At 58.8% G+C, this 22,946-nt stretch overlaps 1 protein-coding gene across 1 annotated transcript in view; it reads right to left on the bottom strand.

The window, feature by feature from the left end:
* Positions 1-22,946, bottom strand: part of C21H7orf50 (chromosome 21 C7orf50 homolog) — a 109,670-nt gene that overhangs the window by 5,480 nt on the left and 81,244 nt on the right. The window contains exon 4 of the mRNA XM_037813765.1: positions 128-333. Coding sequence (XP_037669693.1) covers positions 128-333 — 206 coding nt within the window. The remainder of the gene's footprint in view (positions 1-127; positions 334-22,946) is intronic.

The following is a 22,946-nucleotide window of genomic DNA, read 5'->3' as shown; positions in this document are numbered from 1 at the left end:
GGGCACTGGACAGGGATGTGCATGGCCTGTGGCGGGTGGTGGGGAAGGAAGCAGGCCCAGGCTTAGAGCCTCTTGGGTGCCTGGGAGGTCTGGGTGGCACTGACTGTGGACAAGGGCGGCCCCTTACCTGTGCAGGTAGTCCAGGGCCAGCTGTGCCCCACCGGGCTTCGGGGCCCCTGAGGGAACATGCTGGGCTGTGCACAGGGCCGCATCCCGCAGGCGCTTCTTCTCTTCTTTCTTCCGCTCTTTCTTCAGCTTCCTCTCTAGGGCCCTCTGCTCCTCTGGGGACAGCCCCGGGCCTGTCTCCTGCACCTCCCTGCTCGCGGCTCGTCTCTGAAAGCCAGGGAAGCCGCCCCACGTCAGGCCCTTCCAGGCAGGGAGCAGGCGCCGGGCCCTGGGCAGTCGGGTGAGCCCCTGCGAGGAGCCTCGTGGTGCCGGGCCTTCTGTGGGGGAGCGCAGGGACTCTCCAGCCCCGTGGGTCCTGTGCACAGGGCTCAGGGTCACCCCAGCCTTCCCAGGCTCCCGGGCGCAGCACCTGCAGACCCCGCGGTCCGCCCGCAGCCCCTTTACCAAACCCCCACCCCCAGCAGCAGAAGACCCCACCTCCATGAGGATGGTGCCATGGGTGGAGGACATTGGCACTCAGCGTCCCTGTAACAAACAGTTCTTGGTTCACCGGACCCCTTTTCTACATGCGATAGACCCCCGGTGGCTGGCGTGGCCCCAGTTGGCTCCGCACATGTCCCCAGAGAGCATGTTCCCTGCCTGTTCTGCTCCAGCTGCGCCCCATCCTGGGTGGGAAGGAGTTTGGCAACCACTAGGGTCCCCCAGGCGAGACTCTCGCCCTGCAGTCCCGAGGCCGCTCCTGAGCCTAAGCCCGGAGACGGCGGCTGGGAAAGGCCCCCTGTCCCCGGCCCTGCGCCTCCCCCAGTGCTGACAAAACAAAACTGTGTGGTGCCTGCGGGCGGCCAGGCTGGGGGTGTGTGCGGTGTGTGTGCTGAGTATGCCAGCAGCTGCCCACACTTCATTGTTCCTGGAAAACGCCAGAACATCATGAGCTTACGGGTTTCTGCCAGGAGCCTGCAGGAAGTGGACTGGCTGTGGGACCTGGAGCCTCCAGGAGGGGTGAGCCCAGGCAGCCCCCCTGAGCTGCAGCCACCCTCAGCACCCCCCGGGGGGACGGTCTCTCCCATGACTTGAGGGGAAGGTGGGGGTGGGGGAGCATCTCCCCCTGGGGAAGAGGAGGGAGCAGCCCCTCTGATGACTTTCCAGCCCCCCGGACCCCCCCTCTGCCCCAGGACAGCACTCAGTCGCAGCCCTTGGCCTGAGCCCCACTCTCTCCTCCCGCAATGCCTCCTGACCTCTGACCCTAAGGGCTGCCAGCTGCTCACACTGAGGTGAGGGGACCTGGCTGCAGGGGAGAGGGGGCCCCTGGGTCTGTAGCCCCATGCTGGACGCGGTGACCACATGGAGCCGGCCGCAGTCCGCCTGCCCCAGACACGGGGGCCCCGGGGACCCCGCTAGGCTGCAGCCCCTCCCCCACATCTTGCGGCGCTGGGGGCAGTGCAGCCCGGGGACTCCGAGCCCGGGTCGTGAGGTGAGCAGGTGCCCGGGGAGGGCTGTCCACTGGGCGGTGGGCCCGTGACAAGGGCCGGACAGGCAGCTTTCAGGTCAGACCACGGCGCGGCCTGGGACCCCGTGTCTCGAGGAGCAAGTTAAACTGAAGAGCCTGCCTGCTCTGCAGCCCCCACCTCTGCCTGTGGCAGCCTCTCCCCCAGACCCGCGAGGCCGCCACAGGGGTCCCCTGCCCACCTCCAGGGAGGGGGCCCGGGCTCCAGCTCTCGCCTGGCTGTGCCCACAGCGCGGCCACCACGAGCAGGCTGGCTCATGGACTCGGGTGTGCAGCCCCAACCGCTCCGCTGGGCAGTGTCCGGCCTGGCACCTCCCTCCCTCTCCTCTGGATGCTGCGCTCCCCTTGCCCCCGGCAAGGACACGGCTGAGCACCCACTCGCAGGCCGGCAGAAGGGAGGGCCTCGCTGCGGACAGGAGGGAGACAGATGGCTTCAGCCGCCTGGACTTTCCCATCTGGAACCCAGAGCCCCCGACCCCAGGCCCGGGAAGTGTCCCACCACCACCACGGGGGCTTTCCCCGGAGAGCTCGTCCTGGAAACAGGGAGCGCGAGGCCTGCCCTCCACTGCCAGCGGGCCTGGGCGGCCCCTCCAGCACTCAGGCCACGCTGCCCTCGGGTGTGTGGGTGGAAATGCCTGCCGGCTGCTGGCACACTCTATTTCCCGAGTGTGCACAGAGAAAGTACCCCGCTGGGGTGAGACGACTCAGCCCTGGTTTACCGGCAGGCCGAGCTCTTCCCGAGGGCCCTAGGCCCCAGCCCTGGCTTTCCCACCCGCACCCCAAATGCAGCTTTCGCCTCTGCCCCCTCAGCCCACTCTGGAGCCTGGAGCCCGGACCCACACACGATGCCCCGGCCAGGAGAGACGCCCTGGCCCCCGGGCCCCGAACGCAGGAGCAGCACCAGCTGCGGGGCAGGACTCAGGTCGACTCCATGTTGGAACAATACTAGATAGTCTTGAGTAAAATGTGTTATTAAAATTAACGTCACCTGTCCCTTTCCTTTTTTAATAGTGTTGGTGCTTTCCTACCCCACCCCCCGCACCACCCGAAGATCTCGCACTCCTCAGGGCCCAGCACACAGATCCCCCCGTTCTCCTGGTCAGGATGAGAGCTCCGTCCACCCCAGCGAGTTGCCCCCACACTGCCTGACCGAGGGGGCAGCCGAGGGGGCAGAGAGGAGCCCCCACGCCATGCAGCCAGCACTGCCACGGAGGAGGGCCACGGAGGGCAGGGGCCCAGCACACGCAGCCCCCGAGTCAGCCCGGGCTCAGGTCCTTCCCAGCGTCTCAAGAACACAACAGCAGACCCCAGACCCAACACCTGCGCCACAGTCAGCACTGGCAAGGGGACCCAGAAGGCTGCTTGGCTCAGAGACCCCAGGGGCGGGTGGGGTGGGGTGATGCCTTCCCCCACACAGGCCTTTGGAGCCACGGCCTCCATGGACTGAGAAAAGGCAGTAATGTCGGGGGGCTAGAAGTGGGGGCCTCACGAGCAAGAGCGGGTGGGCTCCCGCCCTCAGGCGGCCCTGGCCAGGGTGAGGACATGCAGGGCGGGCTGCCCAGACCTCACTGTAAACGCTCTAGTACAAAGCCCCCAGGCTAGGGGGACAGGCCAGGCTGAAAGTGGCCGGGTGCCTGGAGACCTAGGATGATGGCGGTGCATGGCTGAGCCTGGGGTGCGGCTGCACGGAGGGCCCAGGTCACCCCACCACATGAGCAGCCTCCAGGCCCCGATGCCCACCTCGCCCCATTCCCGGCACCCCCCGCCGCTCCCTCCCCTGGGCCCTGCTGGCAGGACCCGCCTGCCTCACCAGGTGCTGCCAAGCGCTCCTAAGAGCGGTCCCGACAGCAGTTACCCCATGTCTAGCCCGCGTCCCACGCAGCAAGGACGTGTGGGGAGCAGAGGGCTCCAAGCAGGGGGACAGTCGCCTCCCACCCCAGGGCCTGGGGTGCCACACTGGGCTGGGCGAGCCGGGCAGAGGGGTAAGGGGCAGGGCTCACTCTGGAAGGCTGCAGGGCAAGTTGAGCCACCTGCGAGCCCCGAGCACCGCCCCTGGACAAGGGCTAGGAGAGGGCAGCGCCCCAGCAGGGCGCCAGCAGCTGGGGGCCCAGTTCCTTTCCTGCACCCTCTGTGCTCCCCAGAACCAGACCCCAGCAGCGACGGCTCTGAGGAGCACGAGGGGCAGCGTGGCTCTGTGGCTTTCCTCTCTTCCCCTATAAGGCACAAAGACATCCAAGAAAGAGGGGTGCTGCCCGGGGCGCCCCTTTGACAGAGGGCCTGAGGGTGCACGTGAAACTGTGGGGGCATGTGTTATCTGTTGACCCGCCCTAAGACACAAGCCCACAAGAGTGGGCTCATGCCCGTCCCGAGACGCCACGGGGCCCACACGGAGAGCAGCCACCTGCTGAGGGAGCGGGCACGCCCTCGGCCCCCCTGCACCCCGGAGCCAGGAGCTGTGTCGGGGTGCTGCTGCCCCCCATCTTCTTCAGCCCCTGTCTCGGCAGGGCCGAGCCCACCCCTCGCCTGCCTGACTCAGACCCTCCTCCTCACCCGGCAAAGAGCAGGCGAGCAGCACTCCCTCAGAATCCACGGGGGGGAGAAGCACGCACCGCCACGCTGCCGGGAGTGTTGTGTACTCTGGGTGGATCGGATGGTGTGTCTCTCAATAAAACTGCGTTAAAAACTAACGCCACGTGCAGCATAAATAAGTTCCTAACACCACCAGACGTGTCTGCGTTAAAAACAATCGTCAGTCACGGAGCCTCAACAGAGAAGGAGGCGCCGCCGGGCCACAGAGCTGCTCAGGCCGGGGGTGGGGGCAGGAGCTGAGGACCCCCGCGGTGCTGACGATGCTCGGGAGGGAGACAGACTCGCAGCCCCGGACCTGGCTGAGCTGGCAGGGCCAGGGAGAGGAGGCCTGGGAAGGTCCCCCCCAGACCCACGGGCACGTGCCCGGACCCCACGAAGCCCCCTTCCTTCCGGCATTTCCCCACCTGGGCCCAGGAGGCCCGGCTGCCAGCCTGGTCCCCACGTACACGCACGTCTAGAGACCTGCTTCCAGTGGGGAGACCACATGTTACTAAGACTTGTTACCCCGATTAGTAAAACCTGAGAAGCAAATCAAGGCGAGAAATTGCTTTTTCTTTTTCTGAAAAACAATTGAGAACACAAGAGGAAGTGTTCCCTCCAGTTTTTAATTTAACTCTTTCATTCTGAAAGAACTGCAGACTCGTGTGGCAGCTGAGAATTAACAGGCGCGCCTGGGGGCCCTTCCCACTCTCGAAAGCCACGGCGCAGCACCACGGGCCGCACAGACACCCACACACAACAGCTGCCACGCGAGGGCCGTGGCCTTTGCACTGACCAGAATATAGTTACTCACCAGCAGAATTAACTTGTAGGTAAGTACTTTACAGATGCAGGCACAAATCTATAAATTCTTTAAAGATGAGTTCTCCCCGCCAAAGGATTAAACTAATGTGCAAAATATGGTTCCTTCTTTCCTATTACCCAAACGGAACATCTAATGACAAAACTCACCCTGTCCTTTTGCATTTTGTTGGAGATCTCCTAGTTAAAACAAAAAGATTTCAGAACATTTGCACATCTATAATTCAGGAAGTTTTTGCTTTGATAGACATCTGACGATAACGCCATTAAAATACAGCAGCGCTGTCAGAAACTGGAGGGCCACCATGAACACAGAGCGGCTCATCATGCTTCCCCCAGGCCACCTCCATGGTCGGGGGTTTCTGCTGTCGGCCTCACTGTGCACAGACCCCGCTCTGCCCCCCACAACGCAGACACCTCGGCAGCAGGACATGAACCCACTGCTCTTGAGGACGGCCGCCTTGCCTGGCAGGGACTGCAAAAACAGCCCCTGGCCCACCTCCTCGCGGAATCCTGGCTGGGCCGTGAGCATGGCGGGTGCAGGCGCAGCCTAGACCAGGGCCTGGGGGGCACAGCCACAGGTGGAGGCGGCCCTGGGCTCCCCACCACCCTTCGCCCCGCAATGCATGGCCCCTGGATAGACCTCGGTGGCGTGGGGGGAGGCGGCCGCGGGCTCTGCCCTCGAGGCGCTCACAGCCAGACCCACGTGAGCTCCTGGAGGACAGGGAGAGCGGCGGCCCCGGGACCGGCCAGCCAGGGGCCTCCTGCCGCCAAGGCGGCTGCCAGACTGTCTCCGGGCACCCCTGGAGCGGGGCTTCGTCATCTTCCAGGGGCCACGGAATCCTTCAGAGATTTGTCGAAGCCTATGGACCCTTTCTCAGCATAATGTTTTCACATGCATAAAATAGGGCACATGGGTACAAACTGAGAAATCAGAATACCGAAACCAACCACGTGAGACACAGTAACAGACAAGCTTTATCTATTGACGGAGCAAGTGGCAGCCGAGGCTCCTTAGTTTCAAAGCAGAGAGGAATCCAAAGGCACCTACACCAGCTGCATCTGCAGTGAGAGAAAAACACCCGTGATTCCCACTGGTGAGAGGCCCAGGTAATGCTAATGCAGCGCAGCACGCAGGAAACACTACAGCTCCATGGAAAAGGATGCATTTCCTTTCCTCCATCCAAACTCAGAAGCCGACTGTGGAGCCCAGGTCAGGAAGAGAAGCCCGGGTGGAGCCTTGCTCCCCGCTGCCCCCTCCTAGAAAGAGCCCTCTTCCCTTCCCATGCTTCTCCCGGCTCCTCAGGGCTCATTCCATCCGGGCCTTTGGCTTGACAAAAAACCTCCCAGGCATCTCCCGTAAAAACAGGTACACAATTCCAGATATTGCCCGCCTCCTCATTTTAGAGAGAAGGAAACGATCTTCTACAGGTCAAAGTGTCCTTTGTGGGATGGCTCGTCTGGTCCCCAGCCGTGAGGGGGCTGAGATCTGAGCGGCAACACGCTCGCTCCAGCACCTGGAGACGCAAGGCGGCCCAGCACCCAGGTTGCTCCCCATGCATCAAGACGAGGGCACGACGGGCAAGGGTGACATCCCTCTGGCAGCCAGTGCTGGTTTCAGAGGGCACACTGGGCAAACGTCCCTTTTTCCCTTGTTCTTTTACCTCAAGAATTAAAAGGGAAACCCGTGGCGTGAGGGAAAGGTCGTTTAAAGCCAATACACACTGGGAAGGCCAGAAGACACAGGTGTACGGAGGTGGGCGGAAAGCCCCTGGAGGAGGGCAGACAGGTAGACCCCGAGCGCTCGGCTGTCCCACAGCTACAGCCTGGGGCAGGCAGCAGGGACTCCGGAGTGTTCCGCAGGCGGTGCTGACACAAACCTCGATTCCAGCTGGAGACAGAAACCCCGTCTCTATGGAGAAGCACCTGCCTCTCAGCAAACGTGTTGGAAACAGACCTCCATGGAGACCGCGTGGCCCCGACAGCAGACAGGGAGCCCTTCCCTGCAGGCTGGGCGCCCACACGGGGGGGCCTGTGGTCAGGGGACAGGAACAGCTGTCCTGCCGTCCGACACCCTCGCCTGGCCACACCTTGAGCCACAAGCCAGGGTCCCAGGCGAGGAGGGAGCCTGGCCTGACCATTCTCAGAGGGCTGGCTCTCTTCAGTGGTCAGGGCCCCATGATGCTGCCACTCTCTCATCCAACACGACGCGATGTGCAGCTTGCTGACATCCGTTCCTTCAAAACCGCGGCCTGCCACCCCGCCCTGGGAGAGCTCGCCTCTGACTGGAGAGATTACCAAGTGCCTCCCCAGCAGGCACAGTGGGCAGAGCCTGCTCTGGGCCTGGTGTGGGAGCTGGGTGGCCTCCCCGGCCAGTGGATTTGCCACCAGCTGCAGCCTGCTGATCAAGAACTAACGCATTCCCAGGGAATTCCAGGCGGGGCCTGGGGTGGGCTCAGCCCACCACGGAAACAGATGTGATGCTGACAGGGACCTACAGAACGGCCCGTCAGCCGCAGAGCCGGGACATCAGGAGGCAGCAGGGAGGGTGCCCAGTTTGCAGGCCTTGGCCCGGGCACACCAGGTGCCACGCTCACAGTCTGGCAGAAAGCGTGGGACTGGGTCTCTGTGTTTTCTCTCAGGCCACAGGGGTCGGAGATCAGATCACTGGATGCAATGGCAAGGGGAGCGGGAAGACACAGATCCAGCTGGCCACGAGGTGGTTGATTAGGGAAATTTCCAGTCCAAGAAAAGCAAAGCCAACGACAGGGCCATGTGACCCAGGCACCACTGGCAGGGCCTCCATTTCTGGAGCACTCACACTGGCTTCCCCACCGTTTCTTCTCGCTGCACGTTACAGGAGGCGGCCCCTCTGCTGGATTTAGCCCACACTTTGTTCTGCACATCCAGAGACTTCAAGTCCTTTTCAGAACATAAGAAACCGCTTGGGCTTCTCCCGCTACCCCGCCGCGACCCCAGACAAACCAGGTGCAGGCACCGGGGCCTTCCCTTGCAGCCCCCACCAGCCAGAGCGTCTAGAACGCGTCCCACTAGGCGAATGTGCAGCCAGCTCAGGACACGCAAGACAGTGCCCTGGGCCAGGGGGCTTCCTCTGGGGTGAGTGTTACCTCACAGACCAGCAACACAGCCCCCGCTCCTCCCGCAGCACTCCCCAGCTTGTGGACAGAGGGGCACAGGTCTGCTGCCCCAGGCTCCCGATGGGAGGCAGGTCACCAAGGGCAAAAGGACCTGGCCCTGTCACCGCTGCTGCCAGGGTTCACCACTTCTCAGATTTCAGTTACACCTTTGGGCTGTCACCCACATTTAAGGAAACAGAACGGACCCCTTGGTGTGGCTGCCTTTGTACACTGTAAGCAGCGTAGTTTCTCCACTGTAGGGCCACCCAGCTGCGTTCTGCAGGGACCAGCCGCCTAGCGAGGAACGTCACAGACGTGACTTCAAGGCACAAGCCTAAACTGGGTCAGAGGGCGAAGGTCACACATGCAGTATTGCTTGTGTGCGCTGACAGAAGGCTCCTTTGCTCCCTAGCTAGGCCCATTTCCTTCCTAAGGACTGGAATTCTAACCTGCCTTCATTCTGTCAGTGGAAGTGAATGACTAACCAGAAATCAAAGGCTGCATTTTGTCTTTGAGCTGGAAATGCAGTTCTGGCAGGATGTTGGCTGGCCTGGCAGAGCTCAGGTGAGCCTAAGAGGAGGACCTGCGGATGAATCTAGAAATGACACTAACATGATAAAAATACTTTTCAATGTGCTGACAGTCATTCCCAACCGCAGTGCTCATCTTGCCATTTTAATGAAAATCAGATTCTTAGAGTAGGGAAAACAGATTACAAAACTGTGCAGACAATTTACCCAATTCAATCCCTGCAGGCTCCCAACTCCAGGAGCTGGAGCTGCACCAAAAACAAGGCCTCCTGCAGGAGCCGTGGGGGAGGAAATGTCTGATACTGCCTCCCTCAAGACAAAAATGGTTTTGCAGGATGAGATTTCAAAACACACTTGCATCCATTTCAACCTAGACGTCTGTGGACTGTGCCATGCCTAACTGGCTTTTCGGTCCTACACTGTTGGAAGAATGGCCAGGACTCGTGAGTGGAAAGTGGAAACATCAAAGCTGAATTCTCAGGGGCACTTCCTTTTCCAGCTTCTCTGCAGCCTTTAAAGGAGCATCTGGGATGGGGAACTCCGCCTGTGAGCCTTTTCAGGGCCTGCAAGTATTCTAGCTGTGGAGAGCAACCAAACAAAATGAGGAAACAGCAAAATCAAAGTTAATGCTTGTCTGTTATTTCAGTTCCATTAACTGTTAAATATGGCATTCAAAAACACAGCATCATGTTTGGAAACTATATATGGGTCAGGTTTTTCTCTTTTTGCAAGAATGTCTGAGTATATACAATGGATTTGGAAAATCACATTGCCATTTAAATGAGTTAAATAATAAAATAACCAATAATTACCCTAACCAAACAATTACAGAAGCAAAATCGTAAATGTTCTTGGGAGTTTTTGCAGCAAGGACTCTGAGATACCCGGGCGCACTCAGACGCGTACCAACACGTGGGGGCGGGCGCCTTGCGCGGCAAAGGCCCTGAACACCGGTCGCCCAGGGCAGAGCTGGCCAGGACGGCGCGAAGGCGGACGGTCGGTGGGGGGCCCCGGGGGGACGTCTCCCTTCGGCTTATAAAGGAGAACGCGGGGCCGCCGGGACCGAGGGGACCTTCCCGAGGCCATGGAGCCGCTGGGGGGGGGGGGGGGGCGCCGACTGGAACCCAGGGCCGCGAAAGGGGCAGGAGGGGCTGGCGAGGGCCAAGGTCGGGGGGCGCGCGGCAGGGCCAGGGAGGGGCTGCGGGGGCGGCCAAGGCCCGGGACACAAGCGCTTCCGCGCCCCAATGCTCGGGACTTCCGGCAGGCCAGAGCCGCGGGGGCGGGGACGAGGGTCGAGCGCTGGGGTCCCCCCGCCCCGGCCCCCCGGGCCAGCGCACTGACCTCGGCTTCCCGGCGGCCGCTCCGGGCCCCGCGCAGCCCAGCGCACTGCGCATGTCAGCGCGGCCCGCACGCGCGGCGGAGGCGGAGTCAGCCGGGCGCGCAAGCGCAGCAGGCGAGGTGGGCGGGGCTCCCCGGTGGGCAGCCACACGCGAGCACCAGCCAGAGGAGGGCAGGGAGAAAGGGTCTCTGCTAGAAAGCCGGGCAGGTGCGCGCAAACCTTGGCGCCAGGAACTGAAGCCTGAGTAAGGGAGGGAAAAGGTCACGGACCATGGCTCCACCTGGCCCAGGGCCCTCGGCTGCTCCCACGGGTCTGCACCCCAACCCCACTGACCCAAAAGGATGACGTCCCCGCCGGCCACCCCCACCAGCTCCCCTATCCACCCCGGCCCAGCGCCTTGCAAACGCTCTTCCCCAGGCCTGGAGCACCCTCAGCCACCCCACACCCCACAACGTCCCTGTCCCCCCATACCCCCAGATCCTATGTACAATGCTCACTCCTTAGGGAGACCTTCTGGCCTCTGACCCCCATCGGGAGCACCCCTCCCAGTGGCCATGGAACATTTCTCTGGAATTCTTTGGTTAGTGACTAGTCACGCGCTGTGCTGAAGCTCCCCAGGTAAGGCCTTGTCTGCTCCCTGATGTCCTGGTGTGACCCAGAATACAGCAGGTGCCCACTAAGTGCTCACCAAATAAGTGAATGAAGCTTACGGCTTCTTCCTGACCATGCCCACAACACTTAGATCTTTTCTAGGGCTTGGGTTCCCCCCCCCGGGACCAAACCTGCAGCTCACTTTCTATGATCCAGGGAAAATGCAGCCAGGACCGTGCCCCGCCCCCCTCAAAGGGTCTGCAGAGTTCACCAGAGGAGGGCCCAAGGAAGCTGGCCACTGCCCACCGCACCCATCTCTCTGGGGAGTCAGAAGGCCCGGGCCAGGATGCACTGTGCACCCACCAGAGGGTGGGGCCTCCTGCTGGGTGGGGGTGGGTGGGGGTGTGTGTGTCCCAGCTCCCCAGCCTGATAAGGTTCTCCAGGGTCCTAGGGCCAAGAGTACATCTTTGTTTTTCCTCTTGGCTGTTTCACCACTGCTCATCCACACAGACAGGGTTGCTCCATCTTGCGTGTCTGCCCCAAGGGGCTAGCTTAAGGACCCAGAGGGAAGGGCAGAACAGGCCCGCCCACTGCAGACGGGGGCCATCTCCTTTACCCCTGCAACATGGCATCATTACTCCCATTTTACTGATAAGGATATGGAGCCTGAGAAATGTTCAAAGCAAAACCACCACCCTTTTCCAGGGTTGTCAGCTCCACGGAACGGACTAACTCTACGTGTCCCGAGTTGCAGAGGGTCCCCATGCTGCATGCTTGGCAGACACCAAGGGTCAACCCTCAGTCCCAGGTGGCCACCCCAGCCCCCAGCAGCGCCAAAACCTTGCTGATCTGCTGACTTCAGCACTGGCCTTGTTGCAGTGCCCCAAAGGGGTTGCCATGGAAGGCAAGACAAAGAGATACGGGGGATGGGGGGAGGGTGGACATGTGGCTGACGGTGGCCTTTCACCCACCCCATTTCATTTTTCCAACCAGTTACCCACATCTTACAGCTGAGGTCACAGATTCAGACGGGGTGACCCGACTCTTAGGGCAGTGTTCCTTCCTAAGGCCCTCTATGTCCTATCCTGTCCTCCTCCAGGGCTGTCCCCGTCCCCTCCAGGACTGTATCCCATCCCCTGCAGGACTGTCCTCCGAACCCCTGAAGGGGAGACAGGAGTGTTGGCTAATTTATTTTTGCCACTTAAAATAGCTATGGGGAACGGAGGTGAGTGAAAAAGCACTGAGAAAGAGGCGTCCAAGGAAGGACCCCAAGGAGGTGAGGGGATGGCAAGCACAGGATCCCAGAGAGGGCTTGAGGGTGCAGCCAGTGTGGCTGGCGTGGACACAGCAGAGGGCAGAGAGGGCAGCCCGGCCTGGCCGGCATTCTAGAAGCAAGCACCGCCACCAAACCTGCTCCCCAGGCAACAGAGTCAGCTTTCAAAGCCAGGGCCCGGGCACCCCAAGATCATGGGGCCACTCTGAGTCATAAAGGGAAGAATAAACACATCTGAGCATGTAGATTGGGGGTGTCTGGTTGAGCAGCATGGCCATTTCCTGGCTTGCCAGCTCACAGGGAACTCAGTATTTGTGAGTCACGGGAAACCCTGCAGAGGTTTGGGTCAATACAGAACCCCGCTCACAGGTTTCGGGGTTCTGCTCACAGCACAGCCTCCCCACTTGGTCCGGCCACAGGGACATGGCCCACTTGGAAACAGTGGCTCTAGGGTGGGAACCGGGAGGGGGTGAGGCCTGATGGAGAACTGGCCGCTGGCAGGGAGCAGCAGGAAGGAAGTGGCCAGGGCAGGGCTGCCGGGATGGGGGGCTCCGGGCTCTCGGCCAGCCCCAACTCCTCCTTCCATTGGCCTCACAGGGACCCGCTCACTGCTAAACATGGGAAGGCAGCTGGTTGGGGGGTTGTGTCTCATCCCCGTATCCATCCCCTGCCCACAGGCGTGGCCAGGGCCCCCAGAGGCTCCTCAGACCCCTCGATGACGGGTGGGTATCAGGGACAGGAAGTCCACTGCAGGAGCCAGAACCCGGGAGTCTAAAGACACCACTTCCCAAGCCGTCCACTGAGTTCCTGGGAGACCACAAGGCAAGGATGCCCTGTGCACGGCCCTCTCCACGGGGCTCTCCAGGACCCTGCTGCACCTCCCTCTGTGGGGACCGGGATCTCCCTGACCTCCTTTCCCAGCCCCGAAGGTGAGCATCCCTGTCGGTCAGTGCCCAGCGCACCAAGCCACGGCCAGCGTTGGCAGAAGCCTGTACACTGAATCCCATCTGTGCCCAGGACACACACCACCTTAGGGACGGGGAGAAAGCACTTCTCAGCAAGGAGCCAGGCAGTCCCTCAGGGCTCGTTCCCAAGTTCACCGTGACTCCAGGGGTGGGAGGGACTGAGGGTGGAGTAAGGTCAGGGCCAGGGTGGACGGAGACGCTGTGCCAGGCTCAGGGGCTCCCAGCCGCAGGTGAGAGGTCTGCGGCCCAGCCAGTCGGGCTCCCAGAGCCATGCGCCCTGGCCTCGGAGGCTGAGCGGTAACCCGGACTCGACCCTCACCTGGCCGTGGCGAGGTGGTGGCCCCTTCCCTGCCAACGCGGCAGCAGAGGAGGCCTGCTCAAACCCAAGATTTAACTAAGGCCCAGGGTCGCATGATACATACCCCAAATGTCCCGGATACAGTAAAACAAACAAGACCACAATGATCTCTCCTTCTCCTCTTGAGATTTATAAATCAGGTTTGATGGTTGAAGCAAAGACTATACACCATTTCCTGACATGGTTCTCAAGGGACACAGAACAGTTAAGACACTTCTGTTCACAAGGGGGGTGGGTGGAGGTACTTAAGGAAGACGAGGTTTCTGTGCCTCAGCTGGACTGGTGAAATGTCACCACCAGTGGACGTAATAGCTAGAACACCCACCAAAAGCTTATACAAAGAGACAAATGTAAACGTAGTATAGAAACCAATGTGGTAAAATGCTGGAAGAGGGTATGCCTGGGTACCCGGGGCGGGACACTGATTACGTGCTTCAACTTGGCGGGCCTGGGCTGGGGGACCTGATCAGCCCCTGGGGAGGGTGGTGGGCACGGGCGACAGCGCCCTCCGCAGCCCCCCGGGCCTGGGAAAGTGAGGCCGGAGGCAGGCCCCGTTTCCTCACCCAAAATAACACTGTTAGGGGAGGCTTGCCGGAGGGAACCGCCTTTTCCCCACCCCCTTATCTTGCCCGGACACTCCCCGTTGCCAGTGCAACTCCCATTACCACCAGTGCGCATACATTGTTGCCAGACACCGTTACCGGAGCAACTCTCGCCCCTTTTCAATCAACCTCCGCGCCCTCTCAGAACCAATCCAAGCCTTTAACCTCTACAGCTACCCCGCCCTCTAAACGCCCGATATAAGCTTGTACTCTCCCCTAATAAACTCTCTCTTGGTTTCTTCACCCTAAAAAGAAACGTGTCCCGCCTGTTCCTTTCTCGCCGCCCTCCATACTTTGCACGCCACCCCGCCGGGGACCTGGCCAAGTCCCCCGCCTCGCCCTCGCCTCCGGGAAAGAGCCCCCGCCGCCGGTACCCTCCAAGCAATCCTGAGAGCCTAGGATTTAGCAACCGGCCGCCACCCCCCCCGACGAATCAACTGCGACCGCACCCGGCATGCTGGAGCTCTCAGTAGTGTTTTTGTATAGTTTTTGCAGCTGTCCTGTACGTTTGAAATCATTTCAAAACAAGGCATTTTTAAAGAAACCACTATACATAAATCAAAATGGGATTTTATAAAGGTGTAAGTCACCCACCAAAAGGCAGGAAAAAGAAATGAAAAACAGAGGGGACAAATAGAAAACAAAAATAAAATGGCAGACTTAGATCCTAACATATCAAATGACATGAAAGGTAAATGGTCAAAAACACCAGTTAAAAATTAAAACACAGAGATTGGCAGAGTGGATGAAAAAAACGATTCAACTATATGCTGTCTATAAACCACGCACTTACAATATAACAATATTAACAGGTTGAGAAGACATAGCAATCCTAAATGTGCATGCACCAAAGCACAGAGCTACAAAATCTGTGAAGCAAAATCTGAAAGAACTGAAAGGAGAAACAGACAAACCCAAGTATAGCTGGAGACTTCAACAGCCCTCTGTCAGCAACTGATAACTAGACAGAAAATCGGCAAGGCTGGTGAAGATCTCGACAATCCCATCAACCGACACATCTAACTGAGGGTTACGGAACACTCCAGCCAGCAACAGCAGAGCGCACATTCTATTCTAGCATCCAAGGAATGTTTATCAAGATAGACCATATCAAGGGCAATATAACAAGCCTCAACAAATTCAAAAGAGCTGAAATCAGAGTGTGTTCTCAGAGTACAATGGAATCAAACTAGAAATCAGTGACAGTGATAACAGGAAACTCTCCAAACACTTGGAAACTAAATCACTCACTACTAAATAATCCATGGGTCAAAGAGGAAGTCTCAAGGGAAATAAAAAATACATTGAGCAGAATGAAAATGAAAATACAACACATGAAAATCTGTGGGATGCATCTAAAGCAGTACTGAAAGGCAAATTTACTGCACTAAAAGAGCAATCTAAGTTCCTACCTTAAGAAACTAGAAAAAGAAGAGCAAAATAAACACAAAGGAAGCAAAATGAAGGAAATAATAAAGGTAGGAGTAAACGTCAGTGAAACTAGAAACAGAAAAATCATAGAGAAAATCAAAGAAACAAAAGTCCATCCATTTGAAAAGATCAGTAAAACTGGCAACCCCAAGCAAGACTGAAAAAGAAAGGCTTCAGAAGACACAAGTTACCAATATCTGAATGGAGCGGGGCTGTGGCCCCAGACCCTGCAGACATCAAAAAAATAGCAGGGGACCCCTACAAACAAGTCTGCACATGTGCATCTGACCACTCAGAAGAAACAGAGCAATTCCCCAAACAATACAAACTACCCAAACACACTGGAATAAAATCAATTATTTGGATATTCCTATATAGCTATTAAGGAAAATCAATTTGCAATCTTACAACTCTCAAAAACATTATTTCCAGGCCCAGATAGTTCACTGGAGAATACTAATAAATGTTTAAAGAAAAATTAACACCTATTCTACACAATCTCTTAGAGAAAAGAGGGAACACTTCCTAATTTATTCTATAAAGCCAGTAGTACCCTGATACCAGAACCAAAGAAAATACAAAGAGAATACTATGGACCAATCTCCCTCTTGAATATGGAGGGGAAAAATCCTTAGTGAAATAATTGACCCACATATAACAAGAATTATACACCATGACCAAGAGGCATTTATTCCCGAGATGGCAAGGCTAACTCCATATTCAAAAATCAATGAATGCAATCAGTCATATCGACATGATCTTATCAATCGATCCAGAAAAAGCATTTGAAAAAATTAAAAACCCGTTCCTGGTCAAGATTCTCAGAAAACTAGCAGTGGAGGGGCACTTCTCACCCCCAAGATCAGGCTTGCTAGCCCTGCCACCCCCTTACTTTTCAACATGGGCCGCGCGGCCGGGAGGAGGGCACAGAGCTGCTCCCAGCTGCAGACCCACGAGGGTCGACAGAGAGGGTCCTGAGGAATCTCATGACAGAAGCTCTCCAAGCTTGGAGGGGCTCCAGAGCATTATTCTCAGCAATAAAAAGCCATTCGCAAAAGGTCACATTCCTACAACTCCATTCATCCGGCATCCTCATGACAGCGTGAGAGCCGGGGAGGGGCTGGCAGAGGCCGGCTGGGGGGCAGGGGCCGGGGGCTGGCAGAGGCTGAGTCGGGGCTGGGGACCGGGGGCTGGCAGAGGCCAGCTGGGGGGTGGGGGGCTGGCAGAGGCCGGCTGGGGGCTGGGGGCTGGGGGCTGGCAGAGGCCGGCTGGGGGCGGGGGCTGGGGGCTGGCAGAGGCTGACTAGGGGCTGGGAGCCGGGGGCTGGGGGCTGACAGAGGCCCGCTGGGGGCTGGGGGCCGGGGGCCGGGGGCTGGCAGAGGCCAGCTGGGGGGGCGGGGGTTGGCAGAGGCCGGCTGGGGGCCGGGGGCTGGCAGAGGCTGACTAGGGGCTGGGGGCCGGGGGCTGACAGAGGCCCGCTGGGGGCCGGGGGCCAGCAGGCCACGACCACGCGGGGCGGAGGAATCCACACCTGGACTGGGAGGGCCACGCACGGCTTCACACGCGCTGCACCGTGTAGGCTCTGAGTTCTGATCTGAGGAAAGCCGGGGAAGGGTACCAGGGGCCTCTCTGTACTATTTTTGCACGCTCCTGAGATTCTAAAATTATTTCAAAATGAAAAGTCCCCCCAAAAGGTAAGGGAACCCCCCAACAGGGTGAACTGGCTGGCCCGGCACACAGGCCCTGGCCCCCGCCTGCCCACATCCACGCCGACAGCCCCACTCCCAGGCAGGGGGAGGAGGCCCTGATGGCCCCGGCCTGGCGAGAGCCCCCAGTCTGGTCCTGGACGAACCCCCAGCCCAGCTCCTCCCTGCTCTGGCCCGAGGCCCCCATCTCTGTGCGGGACAGCATTTCCACAGGTTGTTCTGGGTCAGGAAAATGAAAGCCCTGACCCATTTCCCGAGAGGCCTCACACCAGGACACTGTTTCCTCAGGGAGTGAGGCCATCCAGGTATTGTCCTGCCTGGCCGCCTGCCACTCCTGGTGGCAGACAGCTCGGCCCCACCTCGCTGACTTGGTTCCCCCACCGTGGCCACTGTGCCCACCCACTCCAGAGCTCCTTGGCAAAAGACAACAGCCTAAGGTTCAGTGGCCAGGGCAGCTGGCAGGGCCGTGGGTGAGGTGCTGAAGCTCCAGGTGTCCACTGTGGGTTGACCCCCAAATGTCAGCTGATGGCTCTCCTGCCACCACCCCCGTGCCACTCCCACTCCCTGCATGCTATTTTTAATTTTGATGAAATGTTTGGAAACAGAAAAAATAAACTCCCAGAAGAAAGCTTCTAGCTCCTGCAGGTATTTGCCACCTCCCCCCAGCCGTGCCCTTTGTGCCAACCCACGCAGACTCTCGGTGAAGACAGCAGCACTGAGGGTGGGCGCTGACCAACAGACAGGCCTCGACACCAGGCCAGGACCCGGAGGGCCCCACGCCACCATCCGAGCTCATCTTGCCAACCTACCAGTGAGGCAGTGAAACACTGAGCTTTACAGGGAATCAGAGGGAAAACGCTGTCTTCTGCTGGAACCAGGGGAAGCGAGACCCGGCATGTCTGGTTCCTACCGGGTGCTGGGCACTGCACCCCGTCAGCGCCCAGTGGATCCCTGAGGCCTCTGGGAGTCGAGCAACAACGGCAGCTGCGTGGCATTCAGTTCAGCCAACTTTTCTGCCACATTTACAGCTAACTACTCACAATCCAGCTTCCAGAAAATGAACCCACGAAGGTTCTCTCTCTTCCCAGGCCACGTCTACCTTCTCGTGGCCATGCTCTGACCTGCTGCTGTCGGACTTCCCAGGAAGCCCAGGCGCTGCAGGAACGGCCCGCAGGGCTGCAGAGGCGGCTATGCTCCAGCAGGGTGCAGGCTGCCTCCCGAGGGCACCCCCAGCTTCTCCACACCAGGGAACTGGGGTACAGGACTGGCCACAGCCCCCCATCTCCAACGCGGGCTCCCCCGCCCGCGAGCTGTGCAAGCCTGGGAGAGTCGGCTGTCTCAGGTGCCCCGTCCCCCAACTTCCCCAGGGAGCTGTTCAGTGTTGAGGGGATGCTGCACACCCCAGCGGGCCTGACCTCCCTAAAGGGTACCCGGAGCCTCCAGGAACTCTGTGGACCAGCAGTGACTCCCGGAGCCCATGCGGGAGGAAGGGCTGCCGGACGCCCTCCCTGGGTCCTACCTGCTGGGAGGGGCCCGCGAGCACCTCCACCCACAATGCTGACTCACCTGCAGCCCCCGGAGCACCCCGAGAGCAGCCAGGGCCTGCGAGGGCAGCAATGCTGCTGCCCGGCCAGGCTGCTTCTGTGGGATGAACCACAGGGCCTTAATAGCTGTGGCCGTAATGACTCTTCAGGGTAAGGTGACCTGTGGTTAGCCCAACAACTGGCCAAGGCCATCCGACAGCTTTCAAGGCGGAGGGGGCAGGAAAGCACCCAGCCCCTGCCCACGTGCTCCCAGCCCGTGCTCCCAGGCTCGGTGAGGAGCTGGCCCCAGCGTCCTGGTTGGCGCACCTGGCCTTCCACTGCGCGGCCCCTCGCTCGCACCTGAGAGGCAGGGGTGGGTTCACACGGGGTCTGGGTCAGCTCCCAGCCAGGGCGGCAGGGCGGCCACCGCGCGGGCAGGACGGTGACTGGAGGGCAGTGGGCAGCCTTGGGTGGCATCTTCATGGGGCCTCGGCTGAGTGGGATGCAGGAGCCCCCCTAAGAGTGTGCTAACAGGAGGCTGGTGTTCCCAGGGTGCTTCTGGCACCCCGCGGCCTCCTGCTGCTGCCCACTGCCCACGGGGCTGTCCCCGGAGCCGGGTCTGCTTGGGGAGAGGCGAGGGTCTCCCCTGGCGGCGGCGCTGGGGAGGGCAGGCTGGGCGGGGCGGGCATATCTCCTTTTAGCACCTGCCTGCCAGAAGGCCACCGCAGGCCCCCAGCAGCTCTGGGTGGGGCCAGAATTCCCAGGCCTGGGAAGCAGCATGCGGCCGAGCAGGCAGGAGGGGTGCACAGAGGAGCTGGGGTCTGAGCACAGCTGGGCACAGGCCTGGGACCGTCTCCCCGGGCACCCACTGTGCGCCAACGCCAGCCCGCCACCCAGCAGGCACCCTCCTGTCCATGCTCATGAGTCTGCCCCCGGCCGGTGGGCCTCAGCGGGAACTGGGTCACAGCAGACCCCAAGGCATGGTCGCTGGTCTCTGGGGCACAACTCAGAGCAGGACTGAGAAGACAAGACACATCCCCAGGCAGCCAGGGGTCCAGGAGGCGGGTGGCACCTGCTTCCCCACAGGGCTGGCGGCTGGGCGGGCATGGGGGGCAAGCCTGGGCACTTCTCGGGCCACTGACTGTCCTGTCTGCGGGGACAGGAAAGATCCCTTGGAAAGGAGGACTGCAGAGGGTGCAGGGAAGAGGACAGGGGCAACACGCCACCCACGCTCTGGAGACGGCACTGAGCACACGCGGCCTTCCAACCTCTGCTGGCTTCTCTGGAGCAGAGCCCGAGGCCCTCCAGGCCCAACGGTCCCTCACTGAAGCCCACTGCGACGGCCAGATCAGGTCAGAATGACACACAACCTTTGCATTTTCAACCACACTCACAGGAACTAGTACATTAATTTAAAAGCATTCTCTTCACTGAACTCGAAGGTAAGACCACTGACATCATCCAGTCGAGAAGCAGAAGGAGGAAAGGTGAGGAGGAGTGAACAGAGCCCAAGGGACCTGTGGGACAGCATCAGGCAAACCAGAAGAAGAGAGAATACTCAAGGAAGTAATGGCTGACAACTTCCCAAATTTAAGGAAAGACACGAATAGACACATCCAAGATGCTCAATGAACTCCAAACAGGATGACCCCAATAGACCCACACTGCACCACATTATTATTAAGCTGCTGAATGACACAGATGAAACCAGAATTCTGAAAGCTGCAAGAGAAGCAGCATGTCACGTACAAGGAGCCTCAGTGAGACTGAAGGCAGATTTCCCACCAGAAACCATGGAGGCAAGAAGGCAGTGGGAGGACATATTTAAAGTGCTGAAAAACTGACAAGCAAGAAGTCGATACATGGAAAACCTCTTTCAGAAATACGCGACAGATGAAGACATTCCAGATAAACAAAAGCTGAGGGACTTTGTCACCACTAGACTGGCCCTACAAGAAATGTTAAAGGGAGCTTTGCAGTTGAAAGGAAAGGACACTAGTCAACAGACTGAAACTGTATGAAGATATAAGGCCTCCAGTAAACACAACGACATGAGTAAGTATAAACCCCAGTACTATCGTATTCTTCATTTGTAACTCCACTTTTTACTTCCTACAGGATGAAGAAAACAAATGCATAAATGTAGTTAGTCAGTGGTTTTGGACTCACAATATATAAACATGCAATTTGTGATAAGAATTATATGGGGGGGGTATCTAGGGTATTGTTACAGATTTAGGATGTTAAATTTAAGCCCCATGGTAACCACAGAGAAAATATCAGAATAGGCAACTCATAGAGACAGAAAGTAGAGCACAGGTTACCAGGGGGGAGGGCAGGGGCAATGGGGAGTTAATGCAAAATGGGTGGAGGGTTTCTGTTTGGGGTGAAGGGAAAGTTCTAGTAATGGATGATGGGGGGGGGGCAGTGCAACACCTTAAATGTGATCAGTTCCACTGAATGGTGTGCTCCGTGGGGGTTGAGATGGGAAGGTTTATGTTGTATTTATACTTCCACAATTAATAAAAAAATAAGAGAAACTAAAGAGATAACGACAATTAAATGCAACAGACAATCCTGGATGGAATCTAAGAATGGAGGAGAAAAAGCTCAAAAGGACATTACTGGGACATAACAGCAGTTGGAATACAGAATATAAGCTTTATGTCGATGCTCGGTTTCTTGACCTTGGCCGCACTGAATGTGACTGCATCAGTGAATATCCTTGCTCGGAGGAAATGCACAGGGAAGCATTGTGTTCAAGGAGCATGGTGCATGCAGCCTGTTCTCAAACATCAGAAGATGGATGGATGACGGACAGTGATACGGCGACGGTGACAAAATGTTAAAATTGGTGCCTCTGGGTTCTGGGGCTGTGGTGGATGTGCTCAAATTCTCTGGATAAGGTCTGTATTAGTTTTGCACCTGTCCTGTAAGGTTGAAATTATTTCAAAATACAAAAAATGAAAAAAAAACAAAACAAAACACACATTCTCTGTCCCCGGGCAACACGTTGCACAGATCAAACTTGCAACGTAAGAGCGTAATCACCAAAGGCAGTCACCCCCCAAGAGGACAGCCCGCCTACCCTTCAGCCAGGGCAGCAGGATGCAAGCACGCCATCCCCTGCCCCCAAGGTAAGGCTGAGCACAAGTGGACTGCGGGCCAGCCGGGCCCTTCTCAGCAGCCACTCTGGGGTAACCGAGGCACCGCCAAGCCCCAGGAATGCAGCCGGTGAGGGGACGGGAGATGTGAGGCCGTTACGGCCTGCAGAGGTAGCTCCTTACTCGGCAGAGAGCTGAGCTGGGTCTTCTGTCTCGCTGCAGAGTGCAATGTGCAACTGGGAGCCAGTAGCGTGGCGGCAGCATGCATGGGTCTACGAGGCACAGCCCTGGGGCTCAGGGGCTTACGACTTCTCACCAGCAACACAGGGCAGGCCAACCCCGTGCCGCTGTCAAGACTCAACACTAGCCTGTTGTGCAGATGGAAACCAGCGTCAGGGCCAGCTTCACACACTGCCCACACCGTGGCCGTTGGACACGGGAGCCCACTGTGCCCCCAGTCACCTGTATCCCGCTGGCCACGACAGCCGGGGCACTGGCAGCAACCTCTGCAGCACATTTACCTTCCCCAGCCACACCATGCTGTTGCGGCTTGAGGTGGGCGGGCACCCTTCGAGGACCTCCCTAGCACACAGAGACGTGGCCACTTCCCTGGCCATGGGCCTCCCCAGAGGAGGAAGTTATTCTCTGCCAACCCTGAGAGCCATGCAGTGTGGAGGGAGCTGGACTTCTGGTGTCCTCCAATGACATGTGGCAGCTCTCCCTGGTGAGCAGCAGTGCACCTGGGGGAGACCTGTCCACTGGCATTCCAGGGCAGGGCCCAGGAGCTCTGCGAAGGAGAGACCAGCACTTATCCACGCCAAGGCTGTAAGGAGGGTCTGACTCCCCGAGGCCAGGTCCACCAAGCCAGAGCTCCCCTGGGTTCACACCCACCACGCATCACAAGCCACTGGGGCCTCGATCAAATCTAGTCAAGATAACACCGCGTTTCACTGATGCTGCACGCACGCTTCACGTTCTAACATATCTAAAATCAGGCGCTTCTCACAGCTGGTAACGGTTAGAGTCCAGCGGGCCTTCGGGTGCTTAGCTGCACTAGTGGTGTCTTCAGTGGACAGGATATGGGAGTCGGAGCTGCGCCCCCCAGCCCTCAGCTGATTGCCTGGTCCTCACTGCCACAGAAACCTGCTGTTGGGGCAGAGAAGTGGTTTGGGGTTCCTGTGCAAGGTGGGGGCTGAGCTCCAGGGGTGGACAGACACCCTGAAGGACAGTGCACTGCCTGCCCTCCGGCAAGAGAGGGGACCTGGTCCTTGAGCTGACTCCCACCCCCACCCCCGGTGCCGGGACCCTGCCAAGTGGGCAGCCCCCCGGGGTGCCTTTAGGGTGACCCCGACTCCAGGCGCCGCACG

The sequence above is a fragment of the Choloepus didactylus genome, chromosome 21 (genome assembly GCF_015220235.1).
Source record: "Choloepus didactylus isolate mChoDid1 chromosome 21, mChoDid1.pri, whole genome shotgun sequence".
Taxonomy (NCBI): Eukaryota; Metazoa; Chordata; class Mammalia; order Pilosa; family Megalonychidae; genus Choloepus; species Choloepus didactylus.
Note: the sequence above shows the minus strand (reverse complement) of the source record. Positions and strands in the feature narration are given on the sequence as shown.